Genomic DNA, 24,874 nt, shown 5'->3' on the forward strand with positions numbered 1-24,874 from the left:
GCGGAAGCGGCCCAAGAGATAGCAACAACAACAACAAACAACAACAACAAAAAAAAAAAAACAAAAAAAAAACAAAAACAAAAAAACAACAACATATGCTTGTAAAACTGAATCATTTTGTTGTACAGTGGAAATTAACATGACATTGTAAATCAACTCTACTTCAATCAAATAAATTTAAAAATAGACTTAAGATTTTAATGTAAAAATTATAAATATATAATAATGTTTACAGAGAATTAAAATCTAGAAAATTTGAAAATAAAAGCTCTAAAGGTACAAGGCAAACATTCCGTTTCCTTGTTATGATGCAGTGTGCTGAGGAAGGATAGGAAATAGCTGAAATAAACAGTGGTGATAACTACGGTTGGGGGGCAAGGCAGGGAAAATACAGACTGGGTCTGGGTGGATTTGAAGGAGAAGGACATGGGACATGGCCTGTCCCTTCTACCTCAAACTGTATTTCCAATCCAGCCCCTCCCTCCTCTCCCTGCCACCGCCCACAGGCCAGCCGTCACCTTCTCATGCTCCCAGGGCCACAGGGCCTCTAACTGGGCTTCCCGCTTCCACCTCTGCCCTTCCAGTCTGTTCTCCACAGGACAGCCAAAGAGATCTTCTAGAAACATTAAAACTGACCATGTCCCTTCCTTGCTTAGAAACATCTAATAGTGTTCTGTTTCACAGCAGCTGAAACCCAGCCCGTATTCCACAGACTCATAGGTCTTATGCAGAACTGAGACACCGAGCCATCTCCACCCCGATTTCCGGCAATCTTCCCCCTGCCCATCACACTTCTATCGGACCAGCCTGATGTCCATTCCCAGGACCTGCCAGGCCAAGCTGTTTGTGGCCTCCAGCTGATGTGTGTTGTTCCCTCTGCCCAAAGCACAGGGAGCTATATTCAACATCCTGTGATAAACCATAATGGAAAAGAATATGAAGCTTTACAACAAATACTGAAGGACCTTCTCTAGGCAGAAAGAAAAGGCCACAACTAGAAAGAAGAAAATTGCAAATAAGGAGACTCACCAGTAAAGGCGAACATTAGTAAAGGTAGGAAATCATCCACACACAATATGCCACCAAAAGCAGCAATTGTGAGCAGAGGAGGGTACAAATGCAGGATCCCGGAAATGCACTTAAAATTAAGAGACCAGCAACTCAAAGCAATCTTGTGTGTACATATAGAATCCTATATCAAAACCTCATGGTTACCACAAACAAAAAATCTACAACAGATACAATTCAAACACAACACTAAAGATAGTCACAAGACCACAAGAGAAGAGAACAAAAGGGAAGAAAAAAGGCCAAGAGATAAAGGGCCAGAGAAAATCAACAAAAACAAATCCAAAACAATTAACAAAGGGGCAATAAGAACATACATATTGATAATTACCTTAAATGTAAACAGACTAAATGCCCCAAACAAAAGACACAGACTGGCTGAATGGATACAAAAACCAGACCCATATATATGCTGTATAAAGAAGATGTATACACACACACACACACACACACACACACACACACAATGGAGTATTTCTCAGACATAAAAAGGAATAAAATAATGCCATCTGCACCAACATGGATGGGACCTAGAGATACTAAGTGAAGTTGGTGAAAAACAAACATCATATGATATCACTCACATGTGGAATCTAAAAAAAAGATACAAATGAACTTATTGCAGAACAGAAACACTCACAGTCTCTATAAACAAACTTAGGGTTACCAAAGGATACAGATGGGGTGGGGGAGGGGTGAACTGGGGATCTGAGATTGGCACATGCACAGTGTACACTGAATGGCTGGCCAATGGGGACTTGCTGTACAGCACAGGGAATAGTATGCTACCCAATCAATATTCTGTGATAATCTATATGGGAAGAGAATCTGGAAAAGAATGGATGTGTGTATGTGTGTAACTGCATCACTTTGTTTTATAGCAGGAATTACCACAACTTGTAAATCAACTATATACTTTTTAAATTACTTATAAAATTAAAACTTATAAAATTTTTTAAAATGGGAAAAAAAGAATATGAAAAAATAATATATGTATGTATAAGGAATCACTTCAGCTGGCTTCTCCTCCAACTGGCTTCTTTTTCTCTAGGTCTTTGCTCAAATACCCCCTTTTAAGAGGTCTTACCATTGAATTAGACCCTCTGTTATCTTCTCACACTCTAGCCTGTCTGTTGCTTTTCCACCACAATAACCATCTGTGTACATTTGTTTGTTTATTTGCTGTCTTTCTCACTAGATTATACATTCCGTAAGGAGAAGGATCATAGCTGTCACCTTCACTGTGTTATTCCCAATGCCTAACAATGCCTAGTAAATAGTAGGTGCTCAATAAACATTTGATGGTTGGATGGATAGATGGATGAACAGATGGATGGATGGGGAGGCAGGGAAGAAAGTAGAGATGAGATCCAGGACAGGACTCTGTAAGATGAAAAGGTCCATGAGGCTGGCAGCCCTAAGCATCCTAGCAACACCATGAAGACTCTTGGATGGAAATGTGTACAGAAGAGCCATGGAAACAGGAAGTAAGGGAGCTATAGGCAAAGTTTACCTTCTTCATAAATTTTTCTCTGCTTGGGAATAATAAAGCACCTAAAGAGAGTACCTGGCATGCAGGACATTAGATAAGTGTTTATTATTATTATTTCTGATATTATTATTCCAGTAATTAGGAGTCCCAGAGGAGGCGGCTGATCCTGCATATATCTGCTTGGTAGAAGGCCATGGAACATTAAACAGCCCAGCCACCAAAAAAGCCAGCTGAGGATACTCGAGATGTTGCAGCCCACAGACAAGGCCAGTTACTGGAGGCTGGACCTTCCCCCTGCTTGGCAGGCACTCCCTCCTGGTGCCACTGGGCCAGCTGCCCCATGGGCACCCACGCCATCATCTCCCGCAGGCCTAGCTAGGCAGCTTCTGAGGCCCCTCAGACATGAGGAGAAGCTGCTGCCAGTTCTTGGAGTGTAAGAACAGGGGAAATCTTTCAGCTCTGACAGGTGGATTTCAAAGTCTGTTTCTAAAAATTGCTGTTAAGAGGCTTTTCTTCACACCATCTCTCTCCACACCTGCTTTGTCAGGCTGCAACTGCATTTCTATTCACTGTCCTGTGACCAAAGTGAGTTCACCAGTCAAAACAAGTAATTGTAGACCAGAAGCGCTCAAAAATAAAATAAAAGAGATAAGAAGGGAGGGTATAACATGAGGGCTGAGCGTTCCATCAAATGGCTTGTGGACTGTCTTCCAGATCATGTTACTGCAGAGAAAGAGAGAAAAGCTTAAGACGAAGGTGGACCTCGGGAGCACATCCATTCATCGCAAATGGAAACACAAGAGTGACAGCAGGAGTTGCATCAGCAATTGTTTAGGTCTGCAATACGGGACAACTTTAACACTGACGCCTCCCCTTTTCATGAGACACTCAAAAGCTCTGTGCTTAAGTTGATAGAGGCTGATGCAGGCGCTCTTCAGGAGAGCAGGCAAAGTACCACCTTTCAAAGGCAGCAGGGCTAAGAGACAGACCACCCAAGGGGGGCCACGGTCACCCTCCACAACTCACTTCCTGGGCAGGACAGCCAAACCCTAGGCCTCTGAAATCTTATCTGTAAGACGGTGGTCCCAGGGAGTTCCTGTCATGGCTCAGTGGAAAATGAATCTGACTAGCATCCACGAGGATGCTGGTTCAATCCTTGGCCTTGCTCAGTGGGTTAAGGATCCAGCGTTGCTGCGAACTATGGTGTAGTTCGCAGACACAGCTTGGATCTGGCATTGCTGTGGCTGTGGTGTAGGCCATCGGCTACAGCTCCAATTCCTAACCTGGGAACCTCCATGTGCTGCAGGTGTGGCCCTAAAAAGACAAAAAAAAAAAAAAAAAAAAAAATGGTGGTCCTTAGGATGTGACCTGCCCAGAGACAAAGGGCTGGAGGAGATGACCACTTCCTAGTCTTTGGCGGATGCTCATCCTGGGTTCTAACCAAGGAGAGACACTCATGTAAAATATGCATATGCAGGAGTTCTCTTATGGTGCAGCAGTTCAGGCCCAGCCGCTGTCACTACAGCAGCTCAGGTTGCTGTTGTGGCCCCAGTTCGATCCCTGGCCAGGGAACTTCTACCCGCCACTCTTATTCAGAATGTTTAGAGGCTGGAGGACTGTCTCACACTCCCTGCTGGGTGAAGTGGGCCCAGCCATGCACTCTTCAGCTGGATTTGAAGCAACTTTTTAACTTTAAGGCTAAACTACCAAAGCAGACAAGAGCCTGTTGTTTGTCTTGCTGTAATGATCTCATGAGACTGGAGGTGCTGTAGCGATGATGACGACAGACAGGCTGGCAGATAAAAACATCCAGCTAAATGTGCACTAGGGTTCACTAGAATGTGCCAAAATCTTAGGGCAAAATCCTGAGATTTCTTCAGGGTGTGATGGCAGCCACTCTCTTCCACACAAGCTTCGACTTCTGGATGTACCAGCTCAGCAAATGGTACTAAGTTTCCTGCTGTTGAAAAGCCTTTCAATTTTCATTTCTTTCAGACAAATGTCTAGACCCTCCAGCTGAAGCGCCATCAAGTACCCAGAAATTACCATTTAAGATGCTATCCAACCTGCCGCTTCCCAGATTCGCTCCTCTCTTATCACATCTCTGCCCAAGTCAGACATATCCACGCCCACGGAGGTCTGCATCCCTCACGTCTGCCTCTCCTGGTGGACCGTAAGCTCTCGAAAGGCAAGGACCAGGTCTATAAGCCTGAGTGGGCCTGTGACTTCTGAAGCCCACACGGGGCTTTACACTATTAAGAATGGAGCAAAATTTTTAGAGCTGTGGATCTGCGAGAGCTTACGGAGCTCTTACAACGTGCTTTACATTATTTCACTTGGTCATTATGAAATGGAGTTTTAACTAAAGAACAACCCCCCTTGGCTAAGAAGGCAGCTGCAGGCCTTTCCAGCTATGCTCATCACTATACCACCCTTCTTGTAATAATGTAACAACGGTGTGCTCTCTGTCCAAGCCAGCAGCCCTGCTAATCAGGTACCCAGCATTGCTTATCAGTTCCGCTTCTGTAACCTTGCTTGCTCAGTTTCTTAGGGAGGAACACTGTCTGCTTGGGGATGGGGAGGTCCGGGATGCTTATATGGGAAAATCAAGACCTTGTAGTGTATAAAAGTTACTGAGAACAAAGACCTGGTGCTCAGACTCTGGAGGTGACTCCTCTGAGCCTGCACCGGTGCTGAATAAACCTTGCTTTTCCGTATCTCCAAGTGCTGTTTGTCTCCTTCCGTTGCCACAGTTTTTGCGGTTTCCGCAACAATTACAGCCCCCTGTGAAGTGGGCATATTTTATTATCGACCCCTTTCAGAGATGTGGAAATGAAGTGCCCCTCCCGAGATCCCACATATGGTGAGTGGCTGAGCTGGAGCCAGAACCTAGGGCTTTTCAGACTCTAAATCGTAGCCAGTGTGCTCTGCTGCCTACTATCTGGTCACAGACTATGCCCAGATGGGACAGGGTGTCACACACGCTGATTCTAGCTGACTGCTTACCTTTGCCACCAGAATCCTTTAATCTGTTGCTAATTACAGCTGATCTAAATCTAGGGTCTCTACTTGCAGTTGCCCAGGGGGAGTGGAGGTAGGGAGAGCAGGATTGAGAATTTGGGATTAGCAGATGCAAACTACTATATACAGAGTGGATAAACAACAAGGTCCTACTGTCTAGCACAGGGAACTACCTTCAATGTCCTGTGATAAACCATAATGGAAACAATATGAAAAAGCATGTGTATAATGTATAACTTCGCTGTACAGTAGAAATGAACACAACCTTGTAAGTCGACTATACTTTAATAAAAAATAAAAATAATACTTTAAAAAATTTCTTAAAATTGAGGGTCTTTAAAGCCACCTTAAGGATGAGAATAAATCATCTGATGATAAAGGTGCTGTTCTTTAGATGAAACGCACCTGGCACAGCATCAAAGTAAAAAACTCTCTTAAAGAAATGGTTCCTGAAATTTCAACGACCAGAATAAAAGATTTCTCTTGGCTTTCAAAATCCTCCAAGCCCCATGGTGAGATATAAATATAATTATATTGTCACCATCTTTTTAGAATGGGGCATGTATTGTCAGTCTTCACCAAAGTGGTTTTTGAGGTGTCCAGGAGGAAGAGGAAAGTGATCCAGGTAACTGATTTTTATTGAGAGTACCTCCTCTGAAGAGGGCATCATGCTGGCCATGCAGGGCCTAAGACTAGGTCATGGCTCTGAAGATGACATCACGATGGAGAGACACACATGCCATAAATATATATCGAGACTAAACGTGGAAAAGAGCCACGACTACACAAGCCAAGTGCCAGAGGAGCACAGAGGGTAAACGAGTCACTTCCATGGAGCAAATCAAGGCAGGCAGCATGGCAGAGGTGGCCCCGGAGGGCTGAGCCCTGAAGTATGCTGAAGATTTTGACAAGTGAACCCCAGGTGAAAGGTGCCCCCAGGAGTTGGGCAGCATAAAAGGGAAAGATAAAAAAAAATGCAAAAAAAGGGCATGTTGCAATCCTGGAGATACAGCATTAATTCCACTTGTACAATGAGAGGTTTTATAATATTATTTAGCTCTCTGAAAATGGGGCCTTATAAAGTATAAAGTATACTTATAAAGTATGGGTCTATAGCTCAATTTCTGTGCCTTCAAAAGGAGGCTGTTCTCATAGAGAATGTCATTCCCGCTCATGCTTAGACCTTGACGGCTTCTCGACTCCATCACCTTCATCTGCCAACTCCTCCTCTCCCATGGTGTCGGCTCAGACAACACTGGCAGAGAGAGTGCTTTCCCAAGCACCCACAGCACTGGTGCAGAGGCTCCTCATTGCTCTTACCTCTGAACTGAAACCATCTGCTTACTAGCTGGTCCCCACCTCCACCCCTCTTACAGGTAGGCTCCTTGAGGGCAAAAGAGGTGCTGTTTTGAGGTCCCACTGCCTATCACAGAGTAAGGGCCCAGCAAATGTCTAATGACTACCTTTAATAAATAAACAAATGATTCCTGGGAGAACTGCACCAATTCAGAAGGGGAACAGAAGGCATCTAGTGATCTTTAAAGGTCCCTCGAGGCTTAGATCCTGATTCCAACAGAGCCATGGGTATGACCACAGCAGGGCTGCCCCCGTTATACCTGGCCAGGCCCCTGAGCATCAGACTCCACACCTCAGTCTGAGTGAGGGCACTTGCACACAGGAAGTGGCCCACAGCACAGGGGGTGATGATGTGGGCTCCCAAACCAGATGGCCCAGGTTCAAGACCCAGCTCTACCACTATGAGCTGCGTGACCTTGGGCAAGTTAGCTGACCCAGTTAACCTCCTTGCTCCTCAAACGTCTCACTGTGAAATAACCTCGTATGCCAAAGCACTGTGGTATTGCTTTAAATGAGTCGACGTGCAGAAACTGCTTCGAACAATCCCTGGGACACCGCAGGTTCTCCCCCCCAAAAGGCTACTAGCTCTTATCATTATGGCTTGGAGTCCCTCCCTAAGGCATTCTGCCCCTGCAGGAAATTCAGCATAATATGAACCCAGGTTGGAATTCTTAATACCTCCCTCCAGAGCCACAGAAAAGCAAGATGGGGACCATCTACTGGGAATGGTGACCCAGCTCCCTTAAGTCATGAGGGAACTTGGAGTCTCTTTCCCATGGGAAAAGCCACTGGGCAGCTCAACAGCTCAGAACCCATGCCACCTTGTGCAGATGCCGGCGCCCTCCTCTTACTGCTTCTGAAAGAACAAAGCAAAAGAAAACTAAGGAACCAGCAGAGTCTGCCTTCCCCAGAGTCCCGCACTGCAGGGGACTGTGTTTCAGGACCATTAGGCTACAGGCTTCGTGTAGATCACCATCAAACGACAATACTGAATCCAGACAAAATGCTTTCAGAAAAATAATTATTCTCAAGTTGCTCATCATTCAACTCTATTCCCTATGGTCCCTCTAGCTTTCAATATCACTTTTAAAAGCAAAAGCAGCTTTGATTTTTTTCTCTAATTCAAGTTCCTCAAAAGCTGATGATCTTTCCACCCCAGATCCCTCTCCTCAAATGACTGAGTACATTTTACTCTTTACTAAGTCCTTCTGGCAGGAACTGTGTTTGCACCAGGCTGCCAGGCAACCATCTGGATACAGAATGAATGCATGCTTTTAACCGCTGACCCTGGCACCCCCAATCATAGGCTATCTCTCAGATTTTCATTGCAAGATCATAGAGCATCTTCTGTGCTCTGCCTCAGAAAGGCAGTGGGATGCCACCCCAAAGAGTTTCCCAATGTACGTTCTGCACATCAAAGCAAAGGTCTGAAGCTGACTATAACTACATCTTTGCAAACAGAAGTACTGCACACCAGTGACCCCTTTGCAATGGCCATAAGCATCAAAAGGCCTTCCCCTCTCTAACCCCCATGCCTACCTCACTACAAGACTGGCACATGGAAAGAGAGTAGATAATATAAGAAACCTTTGGTAGAAGTGGCACAAATGCAAAGTAAAATACAGCTACAGCCCCCAGAGCCCAGAAGACCCAAGAGGATCAAGAGAAAATAGAAACAGAGACTGGGAAACGAGCCTGACAAAGTGTCCACAGAGACTCCATACACAGAGCCCAGACTGAGTGCCTCAGACGCCAGTTGGCTCCAGTCTGAGCCAGACAACATGTATTTCTGTATGCATTCTGCCCTCCAGAGCTGCCGCAAACAGATCTAAGACACTGCTGTTTACAACTGTTTTTAGAACAGGTGGCAGGTTCCTATGTTAACATTTTATTACATGAGTCTAAACATATTGCCTCTAGAAGATAACTAGTTATATGCAAGCAACTCCTGAAATAAGACTATTTTAGAGGGACTTCCACAGGATTAATGCCACCCTTGTGTTTCGTATGGGTCAACTTCCAAAAGTTGGTCTGAATGTTATTTACTTGGCTCTGGAAATTCAGACTGCCAACAGAACCTGTAACCTAAAACTGAAAAGACAATGGAACATTAAAGAAAAATACATAAAAAGGAAATAAATCTCCCATAATGCCACTGCCCTAACACGATCGTTTTCACACATTTAGTTTCAACTCTTTAAATAGCATTACGTCTTTTTACAGTAATGCTCATGAATATAGATGCCACTTGGTATTTTGCATTTTGAATTACACATTCATAAACATAATTCAACATTTCTGAAATCTTCATAATGTTCACACAGATGCTAATCTAACACATAATATAATTTCTTTGGAGAACAATTCAACTATTTATAAGAACACGTTTATGGGAAAACAGTTTCTGAGCATCAGCTTTGGTTCTAGGAGCAGCAAATCTCCCTGCTTTGCTTCTGCACCCCTCCCGCTCTTCCTTGATTTCCTGACCCCTGAGATATGAGGCAGTTCCTCTATAATATCTTGGTTCATTTGGGCTGCTACGGCAAAGTACACAGCCTGAGTGGCTTAAACAACTTCAGGCATTTACTCCTCACAGTTCTGGAGGCTGGAAGTCCAAGGTCAAGGTGTGGCCGATTCACTTTCTGGTGAGGACCACCTTCCTGGCTCGAAAATTTCCTCGCTGTATTTTCACATGGCAGTGGAGGTGGCGGGGTGGGGGGTGGCAGTCTCTCCTGTCTCTTCTATAATGAGGGCTCTACATTTGGGATCTAATGACCTCCCAAAGGTGCCCCCTCCAAATACCATCACATTGTGAGGCATCAGGGTTTCAACATACAAAGAGGGGAGAGGGTTGCTGAGTCCACAACATGGTTTTCCTTGTCTTCAGCAGGGGTCCTGCAGCACGAGGAAACCAGGGGAGTTCAGAGGAGAGATGCAGGCACCAGGACTCAAAAGTAGAGGGTGGGAGTCCTAGGAAGCTGGAGGCGCTGACAGAAGCTGGGGTTTCCTACCTCTGGTCCACTCCTTGGACATCCCCTCTTTGTTTTTTCTCTGGGGCCTCAAGACTATCTCTATCCATCTCTGGTTTCAAGGTTCCACCTACGTCTCCTGAATAAAGACTCTATTTTTTCCCAGCCTTTTTTTTAGTGTTGGTAAAACTGGAAATAACAAAGGGGCGGGGGGACATCTGTGTTGTGTTTCTCCAGTCTTCACAGTAAGGGAGCCTCTGGGCAGACAAAGAACATTCCAGATACAGGTGATCTTGGGCATATAAACTCCACAAAGGGCGATGCTGGAGAAGGAGAGGCAGCAGAGTAAAAGAAAGGGGCTTTGGTGAAAGGGTAGGGATGAGAAGAAGGAGCCTCAGCAGATGTCTCTCTGAATGATTCATTCATCCAATAAGGTTACTGGGTACCAAACTAGACCAGACACTGTTCCAAGTACCTTGGATACATCAATGAACAAGTAAGACAACAATGCCTGTCTCAGTGGAACTTATATTATAGCGGGGAAATACAAACGATAATAAGAGGCATGGCAAGTAAGAAAATTAAATGGTATGCTAGGAAGTAGCAAAGGCCATGGAGGAAAAGTAGCCCATGTTAAGGGGACCAAGACGGCTGCAAGGACTGTTTACACCTTCACATGGGGAGGTCTGAGGAGGTCTCACTGGAAAAGTAAGACGCCTTGAGGAGGGAGAGAATTTACCATGGGGCTATGTAGGGGCCGTGGGTTCTAGGAAAAGGGAACCGCCAGGGCAAAGACTCCAGGGATGAGTATGCTTGGAGCATCTGTAGAACAGTGTGGAAGCCAGCATGGTTTGGCAGCAAGTGAGGCTGAGGAGAAGCAGAGGTGAGGTCAGAGCAGGTCAGGTCACGGGGGGCATGGTAGGAACTTTGTAGGGTTTTGAGCATAAGAGGGATGTGATCAAATTTCACTGCAAAAGGTTCAGACTGGCTGGTGTGTGGAGAATAAAGAAGAAAAACACCAGCTAGGGGCCCACTTCAGTTATCTAGCAGAGAAAGGGCAGCACCTTAGGTCAAGATGGATCTGGACTGAGAACAGAGGCCAGATTCCAGATCTAGTCTGAAGACAGAGCAACGTGGCTATCTGATGGACTAGATATGAGGTCTGAAAGAAAGAGAGTGGTTAAGGATACGTGCAAGGTGTTAGCCTCTCCAGGTATGGTTAACAGACACAGGGGAGTGAACTGAGAGTAACAAGACTGGAAGTTGGGAGACCAATGAGAAGGTTCTGCCTAACCTAGACACAAGGCAATCAAGGGGTGAACAAGGCTGGTGGCAGAGGGGGTGAAGAGAAAGTGATGGATTCTGAAAGTTGGGATAAAATTGACAGTAAAGGAGTTCCCATCATGGCACAGCAGAAACAAATCTGACTAGGAACCATGAGATTATTCCATCCCTGGCCTTGCTCAGTGGGTTCAGGATCTGGTGTTGCAGTGAGCTGTGGTGTAGGTCACACATGCAGTTTGGATCCTGTGTTGCTGTGGCTGTGGTGTAGGCTGGCAGCTGTAGCTCTGATTCGACCCCTAGTCTGGGAACTTTCATATGCCGCAGATGCAGCCCTAAAAAGCCAAAAAAAAAAAAATTGACAGTAAAAAAAATTAAAGTTTCTGATAAGCATTCTGTAGCAGTTTCCTCAAGATCCATTCTCTCTTTCCTTAATCAGGTAGAGTTTTTAGCTGAATATAAGGGTGCCCAGCTAACGATTACATTCCCCTGGTTCTCTCGCAGCTAGGTGTGACATATGACAAAGCTATGGCCAACTGGATGTGAATGGAAGTGATACGGGCAACATCCTACTTGTGCATTGCCCTTTCCTTTGGCTTCTGTATGGAATTAATGGCAGAGATGAGAGCAAGCATCTTGGACTACACAATGTAAGATGCATGCTGAAGATGGCACAACAACAAAACCAAGCCATGTACTAATCTGAGGTTGCCTGTCCAGACTTGTTTATGAGAGAAATATGCTTCTATCATGGTGTTTGCTCTGTCACAGTTGCCTAACCTTTAGTCTAAATATTATAAGATTTTTAGCTGTTTCAAGCACAAAGCCCTAACACCAAATGTTAGCAATCCCATGAAGCCTGGACAGTATTCGACAGGGAAGGTTTTAATTCCACCCTGCCTCTGCTTGTTTGTTCTTAAAATATCTGAACAGGATCTTTGCTTCAATGCTCTGAGGCACTGCACAAGAGGAGCGGATCTAGAGCAAACCGCTGCTTACGGAATTAATGTTTACTTAATAACTCACTGCTTCTTTATCCATCAAGGAGGCCTACCCCAACCTCACATCTGAAGCAGAGGGCTCAGGAAGACATATTATGTTACCTGCCTTTGGGGCAGAAAACGGCATCACCAGCAAATGTCTAATTCTCTGTAGAATCCAGCCATCATCTCCTAACTGATCAATAAGCCAAGTGTGTGATGACTGATTCCCCTCTCATCCACCCAAAGAAGGCAAGATCAAGGCCGAAGCTGGCACAGAACAAAAACACACTTTAGTTAAAGGCAAATCCTGGCTGTAGTCTAATAAATCACCACTGCATATAGACAGGATTGAGCTAAAACCTGCGGGGCCTCAGATGTGGAGCCAACACTGCAGCGCTGGCCCCCAGGCCTCTACACGGTTACTGATCTAAATGCTCCTAGTCCACCTGGGAAGGCAGCCACCTCCCGTGCCTAGCAGTTTCTGAGGGCCCTGCTGTGTGAAACGCACTGGTCCACAATCACAGTGATTGGACTACACACCTTTCATTCATCAAGCTCAAGAGATCAAAAACCTGCAGAGAAGCAGGTGAAGGGTCAGTGGATGTTTACGGCAAAAGTCCTAGCTGGTATGTAGGTCAAAGGAGGAGGCTGACGCACTCTGGGAAATAACACACCCCTGCAGTGAAACACCCTGAGGTCTGGGAAGATTAGCATCAGGAGGTGTATCTCCTCCCAACGGGCTATTTGAAGACATTTCTCTAGGCAACGAGAGCATGAGGCTCACAGCAAAGTAGGGACATTAAGATTCATAAAGCTGGGAGGAAAAGGGGTGAGGACTTGACTGAGCTCATTCCAAGAGCAAATATTTCTTGAGAATCTCAAACCAGATGTAGAGAATATCAAGTGACAAGACAGTCTCTGTCCTCAAGGTGCTTGGGGTCTAGTGAGAAGCAAAGCCAACCAGCCAAGGCGGTCAGGTGCTCTGCACCAAAAGGCAAGTGATCAGACACATGGGAGGGGGCTCGAGCCTGGGTGGGGAGTGGGGATAGAACAGCCCTTCCCAAAAGGGGCCAGAGGTAAGCTGAGGCCAGCAACATTTTGGTGGCTCACCTGCTGCATGAATAGGCTGGGCATATGATTCCTCCTATGAAGACACCCTATAAAACGGGCTTGGTAACGGCCTGTTTAATGTAAGTAAAATGTGGCTGATATAACATGTAATCAAAGGTTTACTCTGTTGCCACAATCCACATGGATAGCAGACAAGGTCATTGGGTAAATTTTACAAGAAAGGCACCATAAGAACATATATAGATGTATGTACGACTGGGTCACCTTGCTGTACAGTAGGAAATTGACAGAACACTGTAAACCAGCTATAATGGAAAAAATAAAAATTATTTAAAATAGAAAAATTTTGAAAAGAAAGGCACAATATTAGTAAAAAGAAAAAAAAGTAATTGACATATGAGTGAATCTCCAATGATCAGAAAAATCTAGACTCTTGTAGGGAACTCAGAATTATCTAGTTCCAATTCTGTCATCAGTATGAACATGTCAAAATCAGCCAAAGCAGATGTGAATGAGAATGTCATCGAGATTCAGTGGACTGGAAATCAGAAGGTGGGCATCTTCTGCCCACCTCTGCAACCAATGACAATTGGTGGCATCACTTGCCTTTCTCAGCCTCTCTCTTCATCTGAAAATGAGATGCTGGATGAGAAACAATGGTTTTCAAAAACATTTTTACATTGCGGTGGCTGGGGTATAGGCCAGCAGCTGAAGCTCCAATTGGACCCCTCACCTGGGAACTTCCATATGCTGCAGGTACAGCCCAAAAAGACAAAAACAAAATTTAAATGACAATCCACAGTGAAATCAGCATTTCACATGGTAACTTAGTACAGTACTTATCTTTATTAAGTTTAATGCCTTTACTATTTTTAATTGTATTTCTAACCCATTTCTTTAAAATAAAAATGTTAGTTAGACCCCCCAAATTTCATGTCCCATAATTCGTGACCTGCAATCTAAACAATTCCAGAGTAGATCGTACCTAAGGGACCTTCCAACCCTGATTCTGGAATTTATCAACGTGATCGTCTAACATTTATAGTTTTCAAAATGATGTCACAGGGATCCGAGCAGTGATGCGACGTGGGAAGAGGGGCTCATGAGATGCACCACCCATCACAGGGCGAGATTATGGCAGAGCTGGAACCAGACCCTGACAAGCGCGATAGCAGTGATGCTCAGCCTGTTCAGTCGCTCTTCTATCCCTGACTACCCTCTGCCCTCAAACTTCAACTAAATGCCCCTCCTGACCTGTCAAAAGCAGGAGGTAGACCAGGTGAACATGTTCAAAAAATGTGACATTACTTTGCACAGTCATGCCCTTAGCAGATCTTTCAGGAACTACCCAGTGCCAGCCACACATGCGAGAAACTCAGTCCCAGCCTGGGAGGACCTCAGAGTCGAGCAGGAAAAAACCAACCCACAGACCCGCCCACTAGGCGCAGCTCCCTTCAAAGCTGCCCCTCTCTTGTTTTCTCAGTGACAACCTCAGTGGTTCTGTCTAACTCAGCAAGTCTCCCCATCTGGCTGATGGAAAGTGCCAAGCTTCAGGCCTTCCCTGGGGACTCTCTGAGCACCTGAGGTCAGCAGGAGGGTGGCACTCCAGTGGGAAGTGAGGGGCAGCCCCCAGGCAGGGCTCTTCCCTCCACTGTTTCCCCTCCCTCCTCAAGGGTAAATGGGGGAGGCCAACTCAGCATCACCCCAGATATCCCCTTCTCCCTGACAAGCATCAGCTGACCTCAGGGATATACAAAAAAATCTTTAACATCATGACAAGGTCAGGTCCCCTAGATTTATGGGCAGTGTCCTGTTTGTACTATTTAGGAGGAGAAATTTTCCATCAAGGACAAGGGACAAGGGCTTTTAGGGAACCATAAACCTAGGGCTAGAAAAGACAAAGCATTCAAGGCCCTCTTTTACTTTTTAACTAGTCATAGAGCATTAAGTGCCAATACTTCTAAAGCAATTAGAACAATCAGAGTCTGTGGTGGGGCTTCATTATTTTGCTTTCCAGCGTCCATTCCTCCTGCCTCCGATAACAAATACAGATTTACTTGGGGAAGGGGGATGAACCACATCCCCTTTATTCTAAACCAGGTGGGATGGGTGCCCCTAACCTAAACACTATCTTTCAATCCAGGGGGGAGCCCTGATCGGCTTAAGTGATGGTGGTCGGTTTGGAGAATGGATGGAAAGGAATCCAATCAGAGTCCATGAGACAGAAAGAAAATTTTTCTGAGACCTCAGAGAAAGTGTCCCTTTTCTTCCACAAGGGTTATCAGAAGAACGTGTCCTTCTATCCCTGGATGGTGTGGGGTGAGAAAAAGTGACAGGGGACTGCGGCAGCATGGAGGTGAAAGACTCTCCTGGATGGAGCATGAGGATGAAGCTGAGTAGAGAGCCAGAGAGAATGTGCATCCTGAGAGATGCCACCCAGACTGCTGAGTCAAACTCACCTGCAACCCCTCCTTCCTCTAAATAGTGAGTTGAAGAAGGCTTTTATTGGCTAAGCCAGTTTGAGTTCATTTTGCTAACACTTGCTACCAAAGCAAATTTAAATTCATAAAACACCCCACCCATTCCAAAGTTGTAATATACATAGGATTTAGGGTTCCTTTTTTGGGAGGAAGCAGGGGGCACTGTGTGATAGGTGGAGGTTGAGAGAAAAAAATTCCTTTCTCAGCCTCTTCTATTAATTCTGCAGGAAACAGTCACATACTGAACATTGACATAATTGTCCCTATTTCTCAAAAACACCTTTTCCACAAGAACTTCCGCACTTGACTTTCACAATCCTAATTCAAAGAAATTATTACAGTTCTTATTTTGTAGTATTTATTTACCAAGCACTTTATATAGTTTAAAATATGATTTCAAATTCAGTAATTCATTTGACTGTCATAATAACTGAATGTGGTAGGAATGGTGGGTTTGTCATAACATCCACCTTAAGCAACAGAAAGTGGCACTTCAGAGAAATTGAGATGCCCAAGCTAACTTGAGGAGGTGCCCGGAGACAGGCGTCAAGTCTCTGGCTTCCTGGGTTTTTAACACCCGTGATACTAAACTTGACTCTCAGGAACAAACGTGTGTGCTCTTAGGCACTGCTAACAAGCAGTGAGCTGAACTTGACCCAAGCACCAGAGATCCAGCCCCAGATTTCAGCGGCAGAGCCAAAACTAGCTGGTGACCTTGGGCAAGTTCCCTTTGTCTTGTTTTCTCATTTGTAAAAGGAGAGGTTTGAATTAGCATATCTGATGCCCCTTCAAGGTCTAAACGTTCTTATAATTCTAGACTTTTTGGTCTCTGCTCAAATCAACCTTTTTCTCAGAATAATTACAATTTTAGCTGACATGTGCTCCCACGGGGTGTCAGATACTGTGCTAAGGACTCTGCCTCCATTTTCTCTTGAAAGCTCACAATGCTGCTGAGACAACTGCTTCCGCTTTTACCGAAGGGGGAACTTGGCCTGACAGTGATTAAACGAACTGCCCAAGAGCAACAGAATCACTAAGCATCAAGGGGAGATCCGACCCCACGTCGGACTGGTCATGAGGACCTTAACCCCGTCTGTATGTGTTCTTGCAGAAGAAATTGGGCTCCCTGCGTTACTGATCACCTCTTTCCAGGGAGAAGAGGAGTGGTTAAAAAATAAAGGAAGAAATACAAGCCAAACCGAGTTACTGCAAGCTTCCCCCGGCAAAAAATGGAAAGCCACTGGAAGGGCGGCTGGGAGGATCCTTCCCGGGCCCAGGGGGCGGGGCGCCCTCCGGCCGGCGCAGGATAGCGGCTTGGGCCATCCCACCCTCCGGGACCGTTACCTTGTTGAGATGCGGATTCCTGGTGACATCGTATCCGCGCTTCTTCAGGGGCACAGGACGTGGCAGGCCCGTCTTGGAGTGGCAGTCTCGGGCGGGCGCGGGGGGTGCCCAGCGCCGGACGGCGCCGCAGGCCTGGCGAGGCAGGAGAGCCACCCGCGCGCCGCTGCCCAGCGACGCACCCATGGTCCTTGCGCAGACCTGCCACGGGGAGAAACCAAGGTCAGGGGCGCCGCCCGGCCAGCCCGGACCTACGCGCGCCGAGGGGCACAGAGTCTCAGCCAGGGATGCGTCCGCAGGATTCAAGCCGCGCAGCCCCTGCCCCTCCCCCGCGGCCACCTGCGCGACTCCCTCCCGGCGCTTGCGGCGCGCAGGCCTCGCCAAGCCCCGGGCAAAGCGAAAGCAAGCTCAGGAAGTAGATCCCGTGCGGGCAATAGCCCGCGCCACCTCTGCCCCAGTCCCCGAGAGAAAAAGCGGCGACTGCGCGGCAAGGATTCCCCGCACCTCCAATCCCGATCGGTGGCGGTGGCGCGCCTGGGTCTCTGGCTTCCCCAGCCCACCTGTGCTGCGCCCGGAGCTGAGTCTACGCGACCCGGCTGCGGGGCAGGCGGGGCGAGGCGCTGCGGGGCCGTTTCCCTCCTGCCAATGAATGTACCGCGCCCGAGGCCGCGAGAGCGCGAGGCTGGTGCTTTACGGAAAGAGAGGTCCGGAAACCTTTGTTCGCAATGCGGGGTTTCCCTCAGGGTGCGCGTGGAGAGTCTCACAGCTAGGTGCAGTGCCTCCGCGGTGCCAAAATGAACCTCAGGATGCCACCCCTCCAACTCCCAACCTCTCCACTTGACAAGCCAAATGCACAGAGGGGGCTTGGCATTTAGGGGTCAATAACCCCTTTTACAATCCCACCCTTTGGAGAAGGCCCTGGCTTCTGGGTAAGGAGTAGAAACCGTCAGGCACCCAGGGCTTAGTGTTGTGTTGTGTTGTCAGGTTCAATAGCCATTAGCCACTCGCGTCTCTATATATTTACCCAAGTCCATTTAAATGGAATAAAATTTAAACTCCACGTCCTCAGTTAAACCAGCAACAAAGCAGGTACTCGAGATCCACCTGAGCTTTGGGTTAGGCCAGCACAGGTGTGGAACATTTCTATCCTTACTGAAAGTTCTATGGGACATCAATGATATAGGGTGCACAGTCCTGGGGACCCCAGAGAGCATGACATGGGTTGTTGGGACCAGGCAAGAACCTTGGAGTCCATCTAATCCTGAACCTAATTTTACACTTTTTCCACACAGTAGCCAGGAAATTCCTATTAAAGCAAACATTTAATTGCATGTGGAATAAAATCCAAATTCTTTTTGGGGTCTGCGAGTTATCCCATAGCCTGGTCCCTGCCAACTTCTTCAGGCTCATCCCACTCCAGTCTCCCTCTCACTGATCTATCTCTAGCCACGCTTGCCCCTTTCTGTGTTTCCACCCCAACCACAACTCTCTCAGCTCAGGGCCTTTGCACTTGCTATTGCCTCTGTTTGGCACACTCCGCCCATGCTCTCAGATCTCCACTAAGTTGTCAGCTTGAAGGTTTTTCCTCCACCCAGTCCAATGTCAGCCTCCGCTAGGGATTATGTGGTGAAGGACTTTGCTGTTTGCAAAACTCAACACAACCAGTAATCGGCTCATTTTCTAATCATTTGTTGTCTGTCTCCCCCTAAAATGTAAGCATCATGAGGAAAGTCTCTTTGCTTGTAAACCCCTGTATCCTCACTCTCTAGCTTAATGACTGTTACATAGTTGCACAATAAATAGATGTTGGGTGAATGAAGAGAAATGACAGCCACTTTCATAAGGACTATGAACCCTCAGACTGACTGCCAGACAGATGGCAGGGTCCTCTACTGACTTCCCTGCTCACCTCCCACGCAAGCAGCCTTCAGCGTGTGCGCAAAGTACACAGCAGACATTGTGCTGCTGGGAACTGCCTCTGCCTGGATCAGGATTCCGATCCTTTGAGACAATCATTGCCTCCTTCTTTCTCTCCCCTTACCAGTCCCATCTCCAATTTGGAGCCCAATTATCTACCTAAAAGCACATTCCAAAACAGAATTGAAATTACCTGGTGGGGGAATGCGGGGGGCGGGGGCAGCACAGATTTCCAGGCCCCAGCCACAGAGAATCCATTTCAGTAGGGTTCAAATGCCTAAAGTCTGGTTTACTCTTGGTCATTTACATAAACACATAAATGATCTTTTTTTTTTTTCTAAACCAGTTTGAGTCAGAATTTTGATTGCTTGCAACTGGAGGTATTAACTGATATTTTCCTCTCAACACCATTTTTATATTTGTTAATCTTCCCACCAGTGGACACATCTTGAGGTTAGAGTATGTGTGTGTGTGTGTGTGTGTGTGTGTGTGTTGTGTGTGTGTGCACACGTCTGTCTTTGGTACCTGGCACATAACAAATAGTCAAAAACTGTGGGTCTGCCTTTCCTCGATTCAATGATCTTTCTCACCTGGAGGACATTTAATAGGTAACTTCAGTCATCTGAAACTCAACTAGAAACCAGGATGTAAACAAAGCTTCCCAAAAAAGTCAATATAATTTTTATACCATCTATTCACCAAAGCACACACAGCTTGCATCTAAGATTCTCTCATGTGGCTCCACCTGTGGCCTATGTTGTCTTAACCCAGACGCAAGTCTAGCAATATTGTTCTTCTTTCCTGTGTGTTTGATCCTTGGCCAAATTAAGGAAAGGTGCTAAAGGCAGGTTCACCAGGTGTGGCAGCAGAAGGCAGTAGAGAGAGGAGGTGGCTGCTCTGTTCTCCAGAGCCCATCAGGGATCCGGGTTGGATTCTTTCAGTGTTGTCTCCTCTCCACTGAAGCATGAATGACTACATCAGCACCCCAGCTGGTGGCAAGGGAGACGAGGAAGTGGAGGGCACTCCCTTAGGGAAATGATGTAGAAGTGGCACGCGTTACTTCTCCTCACATTCTGCTGCTGAAACCTCAGTCACATCAGCTACGTGGAAGCCAGGAAGTAGTGTCTCTGGCAGGAAAGGCGTGTGTGCTCTCCGCTAAGGCTCAGTGCGGAAGTCTACCACTAAAAGGAGGAAGCAGAAAATAGGTCCTGGGGACCAGTAACTACCAATCTGGACATAACAGGCATTTTATTTAATGTGCTCGGCATGGAGTGGATGCTCAGAAACTGGTACCTATTATTATTGGCGTGGATGGTTTCCATCTCTGGTTTCCAGGCAACTTCCTTACATTTGTTTACTTATGTATATTTATTTACAGCTGTGCCTGTGACATATGGAAGTTCCCAGGCCAGAGATCAAACCCGTGCCATAGCAGTAATGAGAGCTACAGCAGGTGGACCATGCTGGATCCTTAACCTGCTGAGCCACAGGGCAACTCAGCTTCCTTTTAGAGCTGAACATGGGATTACAGAGGCCAGGTTCAGAGCCGTGGAAACATCTCAGAACTTCTTCAGTTCCATATTACTCTGACTTCCTTAGCAAGCCAGCCCTGTGGTCTGGTCCAGCACTAGACAGAACTAAGAAGTCTCTGTAATTTGTCTCAGTCTCTCTGCCTTCACATCCCATTTACTGACTTCTGCCATGGCTGTAATGCTGCTTCCAGGAGTGGCAGGGAAGGAACCCAATTTCCATCCTCCCTGGCCAGAGTTCCCACAGTCCCAGGGCCCTGAGCACCTTTGCCCCTTCATTCTGATCACAGAGATTTACATATGTACCTGCTGCCCTGCTAGATGGAATTCCTTGAGGACTGGAACCACCATTTACAACTCTTTGCCTCCCCAGTACCTGGCACCAAGAAGGCATTCAGTGTGTTGAATTAAAACTGATGCGAAGGAGTTCCCATCGTGGCACAGTGGTTAACGAATCTGACTAGGAACCATGAGGTTGCGGGTTCCATCCCTGGCCTTGCTCAGTGGGTTAAGGATCCGGCATTGCCGTGAGCTGTGGTGTAGGTCGCTGATGGGGCTCAGATCCCTTGTTGCTGTGGTTCTGATGTAGTACCAAAAGGACAGCGGTAGCCTGATTTTAATGGTCGTTGTCATTGTCCTCATTACTCCCAGGCTTGCATCCTACACTGTCACCTAGCACAGTATTGGGTGCCATAAATGCCCACAGAACTGAATTTGATTCACCTGAGTAGGGAAGGACAAAGTGGCATAAGAGAGACCATGGAGCCTCGAGGTCCCATCTCTCTGACCCCCTCCTCTGGGGCTGTTTCCAGGGTAACTGAGTCTCCATCTCTTCTGATCCCTCCCTCCACCTCCCTGCCACCCTCCCCCCGGCCCATTACGCAGGAATAAACTGTTCTATGACATTCTGAAAATATCACAAGGAGAAATGACAGCATGATCTTGTTGGGTAGCAGAAGAAAACATGTTTCTTATTTGTCTATTGCATCGCAGTCTCTTTCTCTCTTCCTCTGTTGCATTGCCATAATTGGCGGATACCTAATTTTCACAAGAAAACATCTGTGAAGTAACCACATTTCTAATCTAGGTGGTCGCCCGACCCTGTTATCTCTGCACACTCTTATCACAAAAACACGTTGAAGTCTTTATTTACAAACTCACTCAGCTTTCTACTCAAGCAGTTGTACCACACATAATTGCCTCCAGAGAGAAGAATAAACATGCTGCTTTCTTTTTCATCAGACTCCCTGCCTGATTCTCATTTAGTTCTGCCCTAATCCTGACCAGGCTCGCTTCCCTTCCTGGCCTGACCCATGGGGCAGCCTTTATTTTCATGGTTGGTTTAGGCACAAACAATGTATAATCCATGTCATACATGCCCCCACTTCCGTCCTGCAACAGGAATGCCAAGAGGAAGACCTTCTTGTTCAGACTGATTGGGGAGAGACCGAATCACCAGCCCTTCTCGTGTTTTCTCTAGGCCTCTGGGTTTCCCAGAGGTTGTTTCCAAAAATCTACTTCCTGCCCCTCTTGAAACACTATTCAATCCCTCAGTCCTCCAGCCTGCTCCCAGCCCCTCGGCCTCCTCTCTCCTGGCACAAAAGTTAGACAAAAAGGCAACTGTTTGAAAAAGGCAAGACACGGAAACGAATTCATGGCAGCAGCTGCTGGGCTAAGCAGCTGATAAGGGGGAACAAATCTGTGCCCTGGGTGTTTGTTCGGAGGGAGGTCAGGGCAGCGGCTCGGCGGGCTGAGGGGCGGGCCCTTGGACATTGTGTGATTCGCCCATCTGGCCCATTCAGCATCCCCTGCCCCCGTGACCCCTGCTTTGCCAGCTCAGCTCCTTCCCTCCTCCAGCTCCCAGCTTGTAGAACTGTGATGAGCATGGCCTCCTGCTTCCTCATTGATTTTGCAGCAGTCCCCGCACACTTCCGTAACGGGGAAAAAAATGGTTTTCTCTGTTGCTAGTCTTATTTCTCAGCGAGACAAAAATCATCAGCTTTCTGGGAGAATCCTGAGGCTCTCACTAAAGCTTCGGTTATTTTCGCTTTCCGTGTTTTTCAAGTGTGTTTCCTTTCTGTACGTAATTGGTGAGACTGACAGGCTCTTCTGCGTGAATGGTGATAAGATTCCCTTTAGCTCCTTATCGCTTCAATTGGCTTTTGTCTTCCCTTCTCACAAGATTTAACCACTCCACCCTTCCCCTGAGCTCCTATTCAGACAGAAATCCCCCTGCCGGGTTCATGGAGCCTTCCCCCAAAGGGGTGTAATTTGTTTCCTCTGTGGCTCCGCAGCTTGTGGGGTTTATTATTGCACTAGATGTCATCGGGCACCCACAGAGCAAGCTTTCACCGGGCTGTGAAACCAAATGTGGATTCGGCCCAAAAGATCAGCCTTTCCCCCTCCAGGTCATGCCGATGGTTCCCCGCAGGCCACTCATTATCAAGAATCCCTGTGCCTCCTCGAGCAGGTGAATTTAGTTCTCCTCAGCTTGAACTTGGGGCTTGGTTTCAACTCTAAAAGACTGGCTTACAAAGGGTACAAGTGGAGAATGATTCAGCAGCATCCACATGATATGGGCAGGAGAGACACCTTTTTGCTTTTCAGGCATTAGAATTAGCTACGAGTCCTTTTATGTTTTTGCAGGCTTCACCCTGTTGTTTCAAGGCAGGTTTTGAGATGTGAGCGCATGTTATTTAACACTTTAATTTGCACAGTAAAACAAGGGGGAGAAACCAAGAAAGGACAGTGCTCTCCTTGTGGCTCAGGGGATTAAGAACCCAACACAGTGTCTGGGAGGATGAGGGTTGGATTCCTGGCCTTGCTGAGTGGATTAAGGATCTGGTATTGCTGCAAGCTGCAGCACAGGTTGCAGACGCAGGTCAGATTTGCTGTGGCTGTGGTGTAGGCCAGTAGCTGTAGCTCTGATTCCACTCCTAGCCTGGAAACTTCCATATGCTGCAGGTGTGACCCTAAAAAATAAATAAACAGATGAATAAATAAATAATAAAAAGGAAAGAAAGCAAGGTCACCATTTCAGGTTGTCATCTCAGCTATTTGCCAATATAAATTTCAGGTTCTTTATAGTAGCTAAGAGCTTTCTCTTTGGAGTCAGATACATCTAGGTTTGGATTCCCACTCTGTCACTCATTAGCTGTGTGATCCTGGAGGATTTATTAGATCTCTCTGAACCTCAATTTTCTTATCTATAAAATGAGGGTGATAATAATAGTATTTAACTCATAAAGTGGTTGTGAAGATTAAATACATGGTACACAGTAAATCTGCAAAAAAATAGTAACTTTTTTAACAGTTCCTTTGTATTCCCACAGAACAATTCTGAGTACATCATAACTGATGAATAAACATTGGTTAAATTGCACTTGACTGGATTTTCAAAAGCCCAGCTTTCAAAGGGTCTAATGTGAAATACTACTATATCACCAAGGTAGGTAAGGCCCACAGTAGAGGCTGAATGTTCAGTGAGTTTTAGCTGTATTTTAATTATTGCAGAACACACACACACAGTATACACCTTTTAGATACTATCAAAACAGGTGTTGTGTGACTATCCCCCCCCCCCGGGGGGGGCCCATCTAAGGTTGCAGGTTAAGTTCTCTTGCACCCTGGCCTTTAATTTGCTAGATCTGTCTCCTTCCACCTATCAAATACCAGGACCTCAGCTCACCCCAACTTGGTATATATCTAGGATGGAGGCAGGTTTTATAATCTGAACCACACCCACGGCTCCACTGCTTCCATTCTGCTCACTGGAGCTGTGACCACCTGTTCCAGTTCCTGGCATGGCTGCAGCTCTACTCAGATCCCCACTTGGTAACACTGGCCACTGTAACCACTCATTTTTTTTTTTTTTTCCTTTTTAGGGCCTCGCCTGTGGCATGTGGAATTTCCTGGACTAGGTGTCAAATTGGAGCTGCAGCTGCAAGCCTACACCATAGCCATAGCAGTGCAGGATCTGAGCCACATCTGTGACCTATGCCACAGCTTGCAGCAACGCTGGACCCTTAACCCACTGAGCAAGGCCAGGGAGCAAACCCACATCCTCAGAGAGACAACTCCAGGGTCCTTAGCCATTAAGCTACAATGGGAACGCCATGACTAATGTAACTTCTGAAGCTGCTTTCTCAGCTTGTGCTGCTTGAAACTCTGCTATTTCTACTTGTCTCTGCATTTCTGTGGTTCCCCACTTTTTCTCATCTGCTGGAGACTCTTCTAGAGTCTAGCTCTCTTGGTGGTGGCAGGGGAAGGTAGAGATGAAGGTCTAGGACACCTGTCGACACGGTTCTTTCAGATTTACACCCCCTTGGAAGACTGCAGATCCCAGGCAGAATGGCATGGACCTCAA

The 24,874-nt window shown here is 46.6% G+C and overlaps 1 protein-coding gene across 10 annotated transcripts in view; it reads right to left on the minus strand.

The window, feature by feature from the left end:
• Positions 1–24,874, minus strand: part of ME3 (malic enzyme 3) — a 316,923-nt gene that overhangs the window by 174,592 nt on the left and 117,457 nt on the right. For 6 of the 10 annotated variants that reach the window (XM_084974338.1, XM_084974331.1, XM_084974339.1 and 3 more), the window contains one exon: positions 17,066–17,263. In XM_084974338.1, coding sequence (XP_084830464.1) covers positions 17,066–17,248 — 183 coding nt within the window. In that variant the 5' untranslated portion in view covers positions 17,249–17,263. 10 annotated transcript variants of the gene reach the window in all.

The sequence above is a fragment of the Sus scrofa genome, chromosome 9 (genome assembly GCF_054392235.1).
Source record: "Sus scrofa isolate SSC_HxYL_T2T_F1_AM1 chromosome 9, Sscrofa_HxYL_maternal_Yorkshire_Landrace_v2.0, whole genome shotgun sequence".
In the NCBI taxonomy this organism is placed as follows: Eukaryota; Metazoa; Chordata; class Mammalia; order Artiodactyla; family Suidae; genus Sus; species Sus scrofa.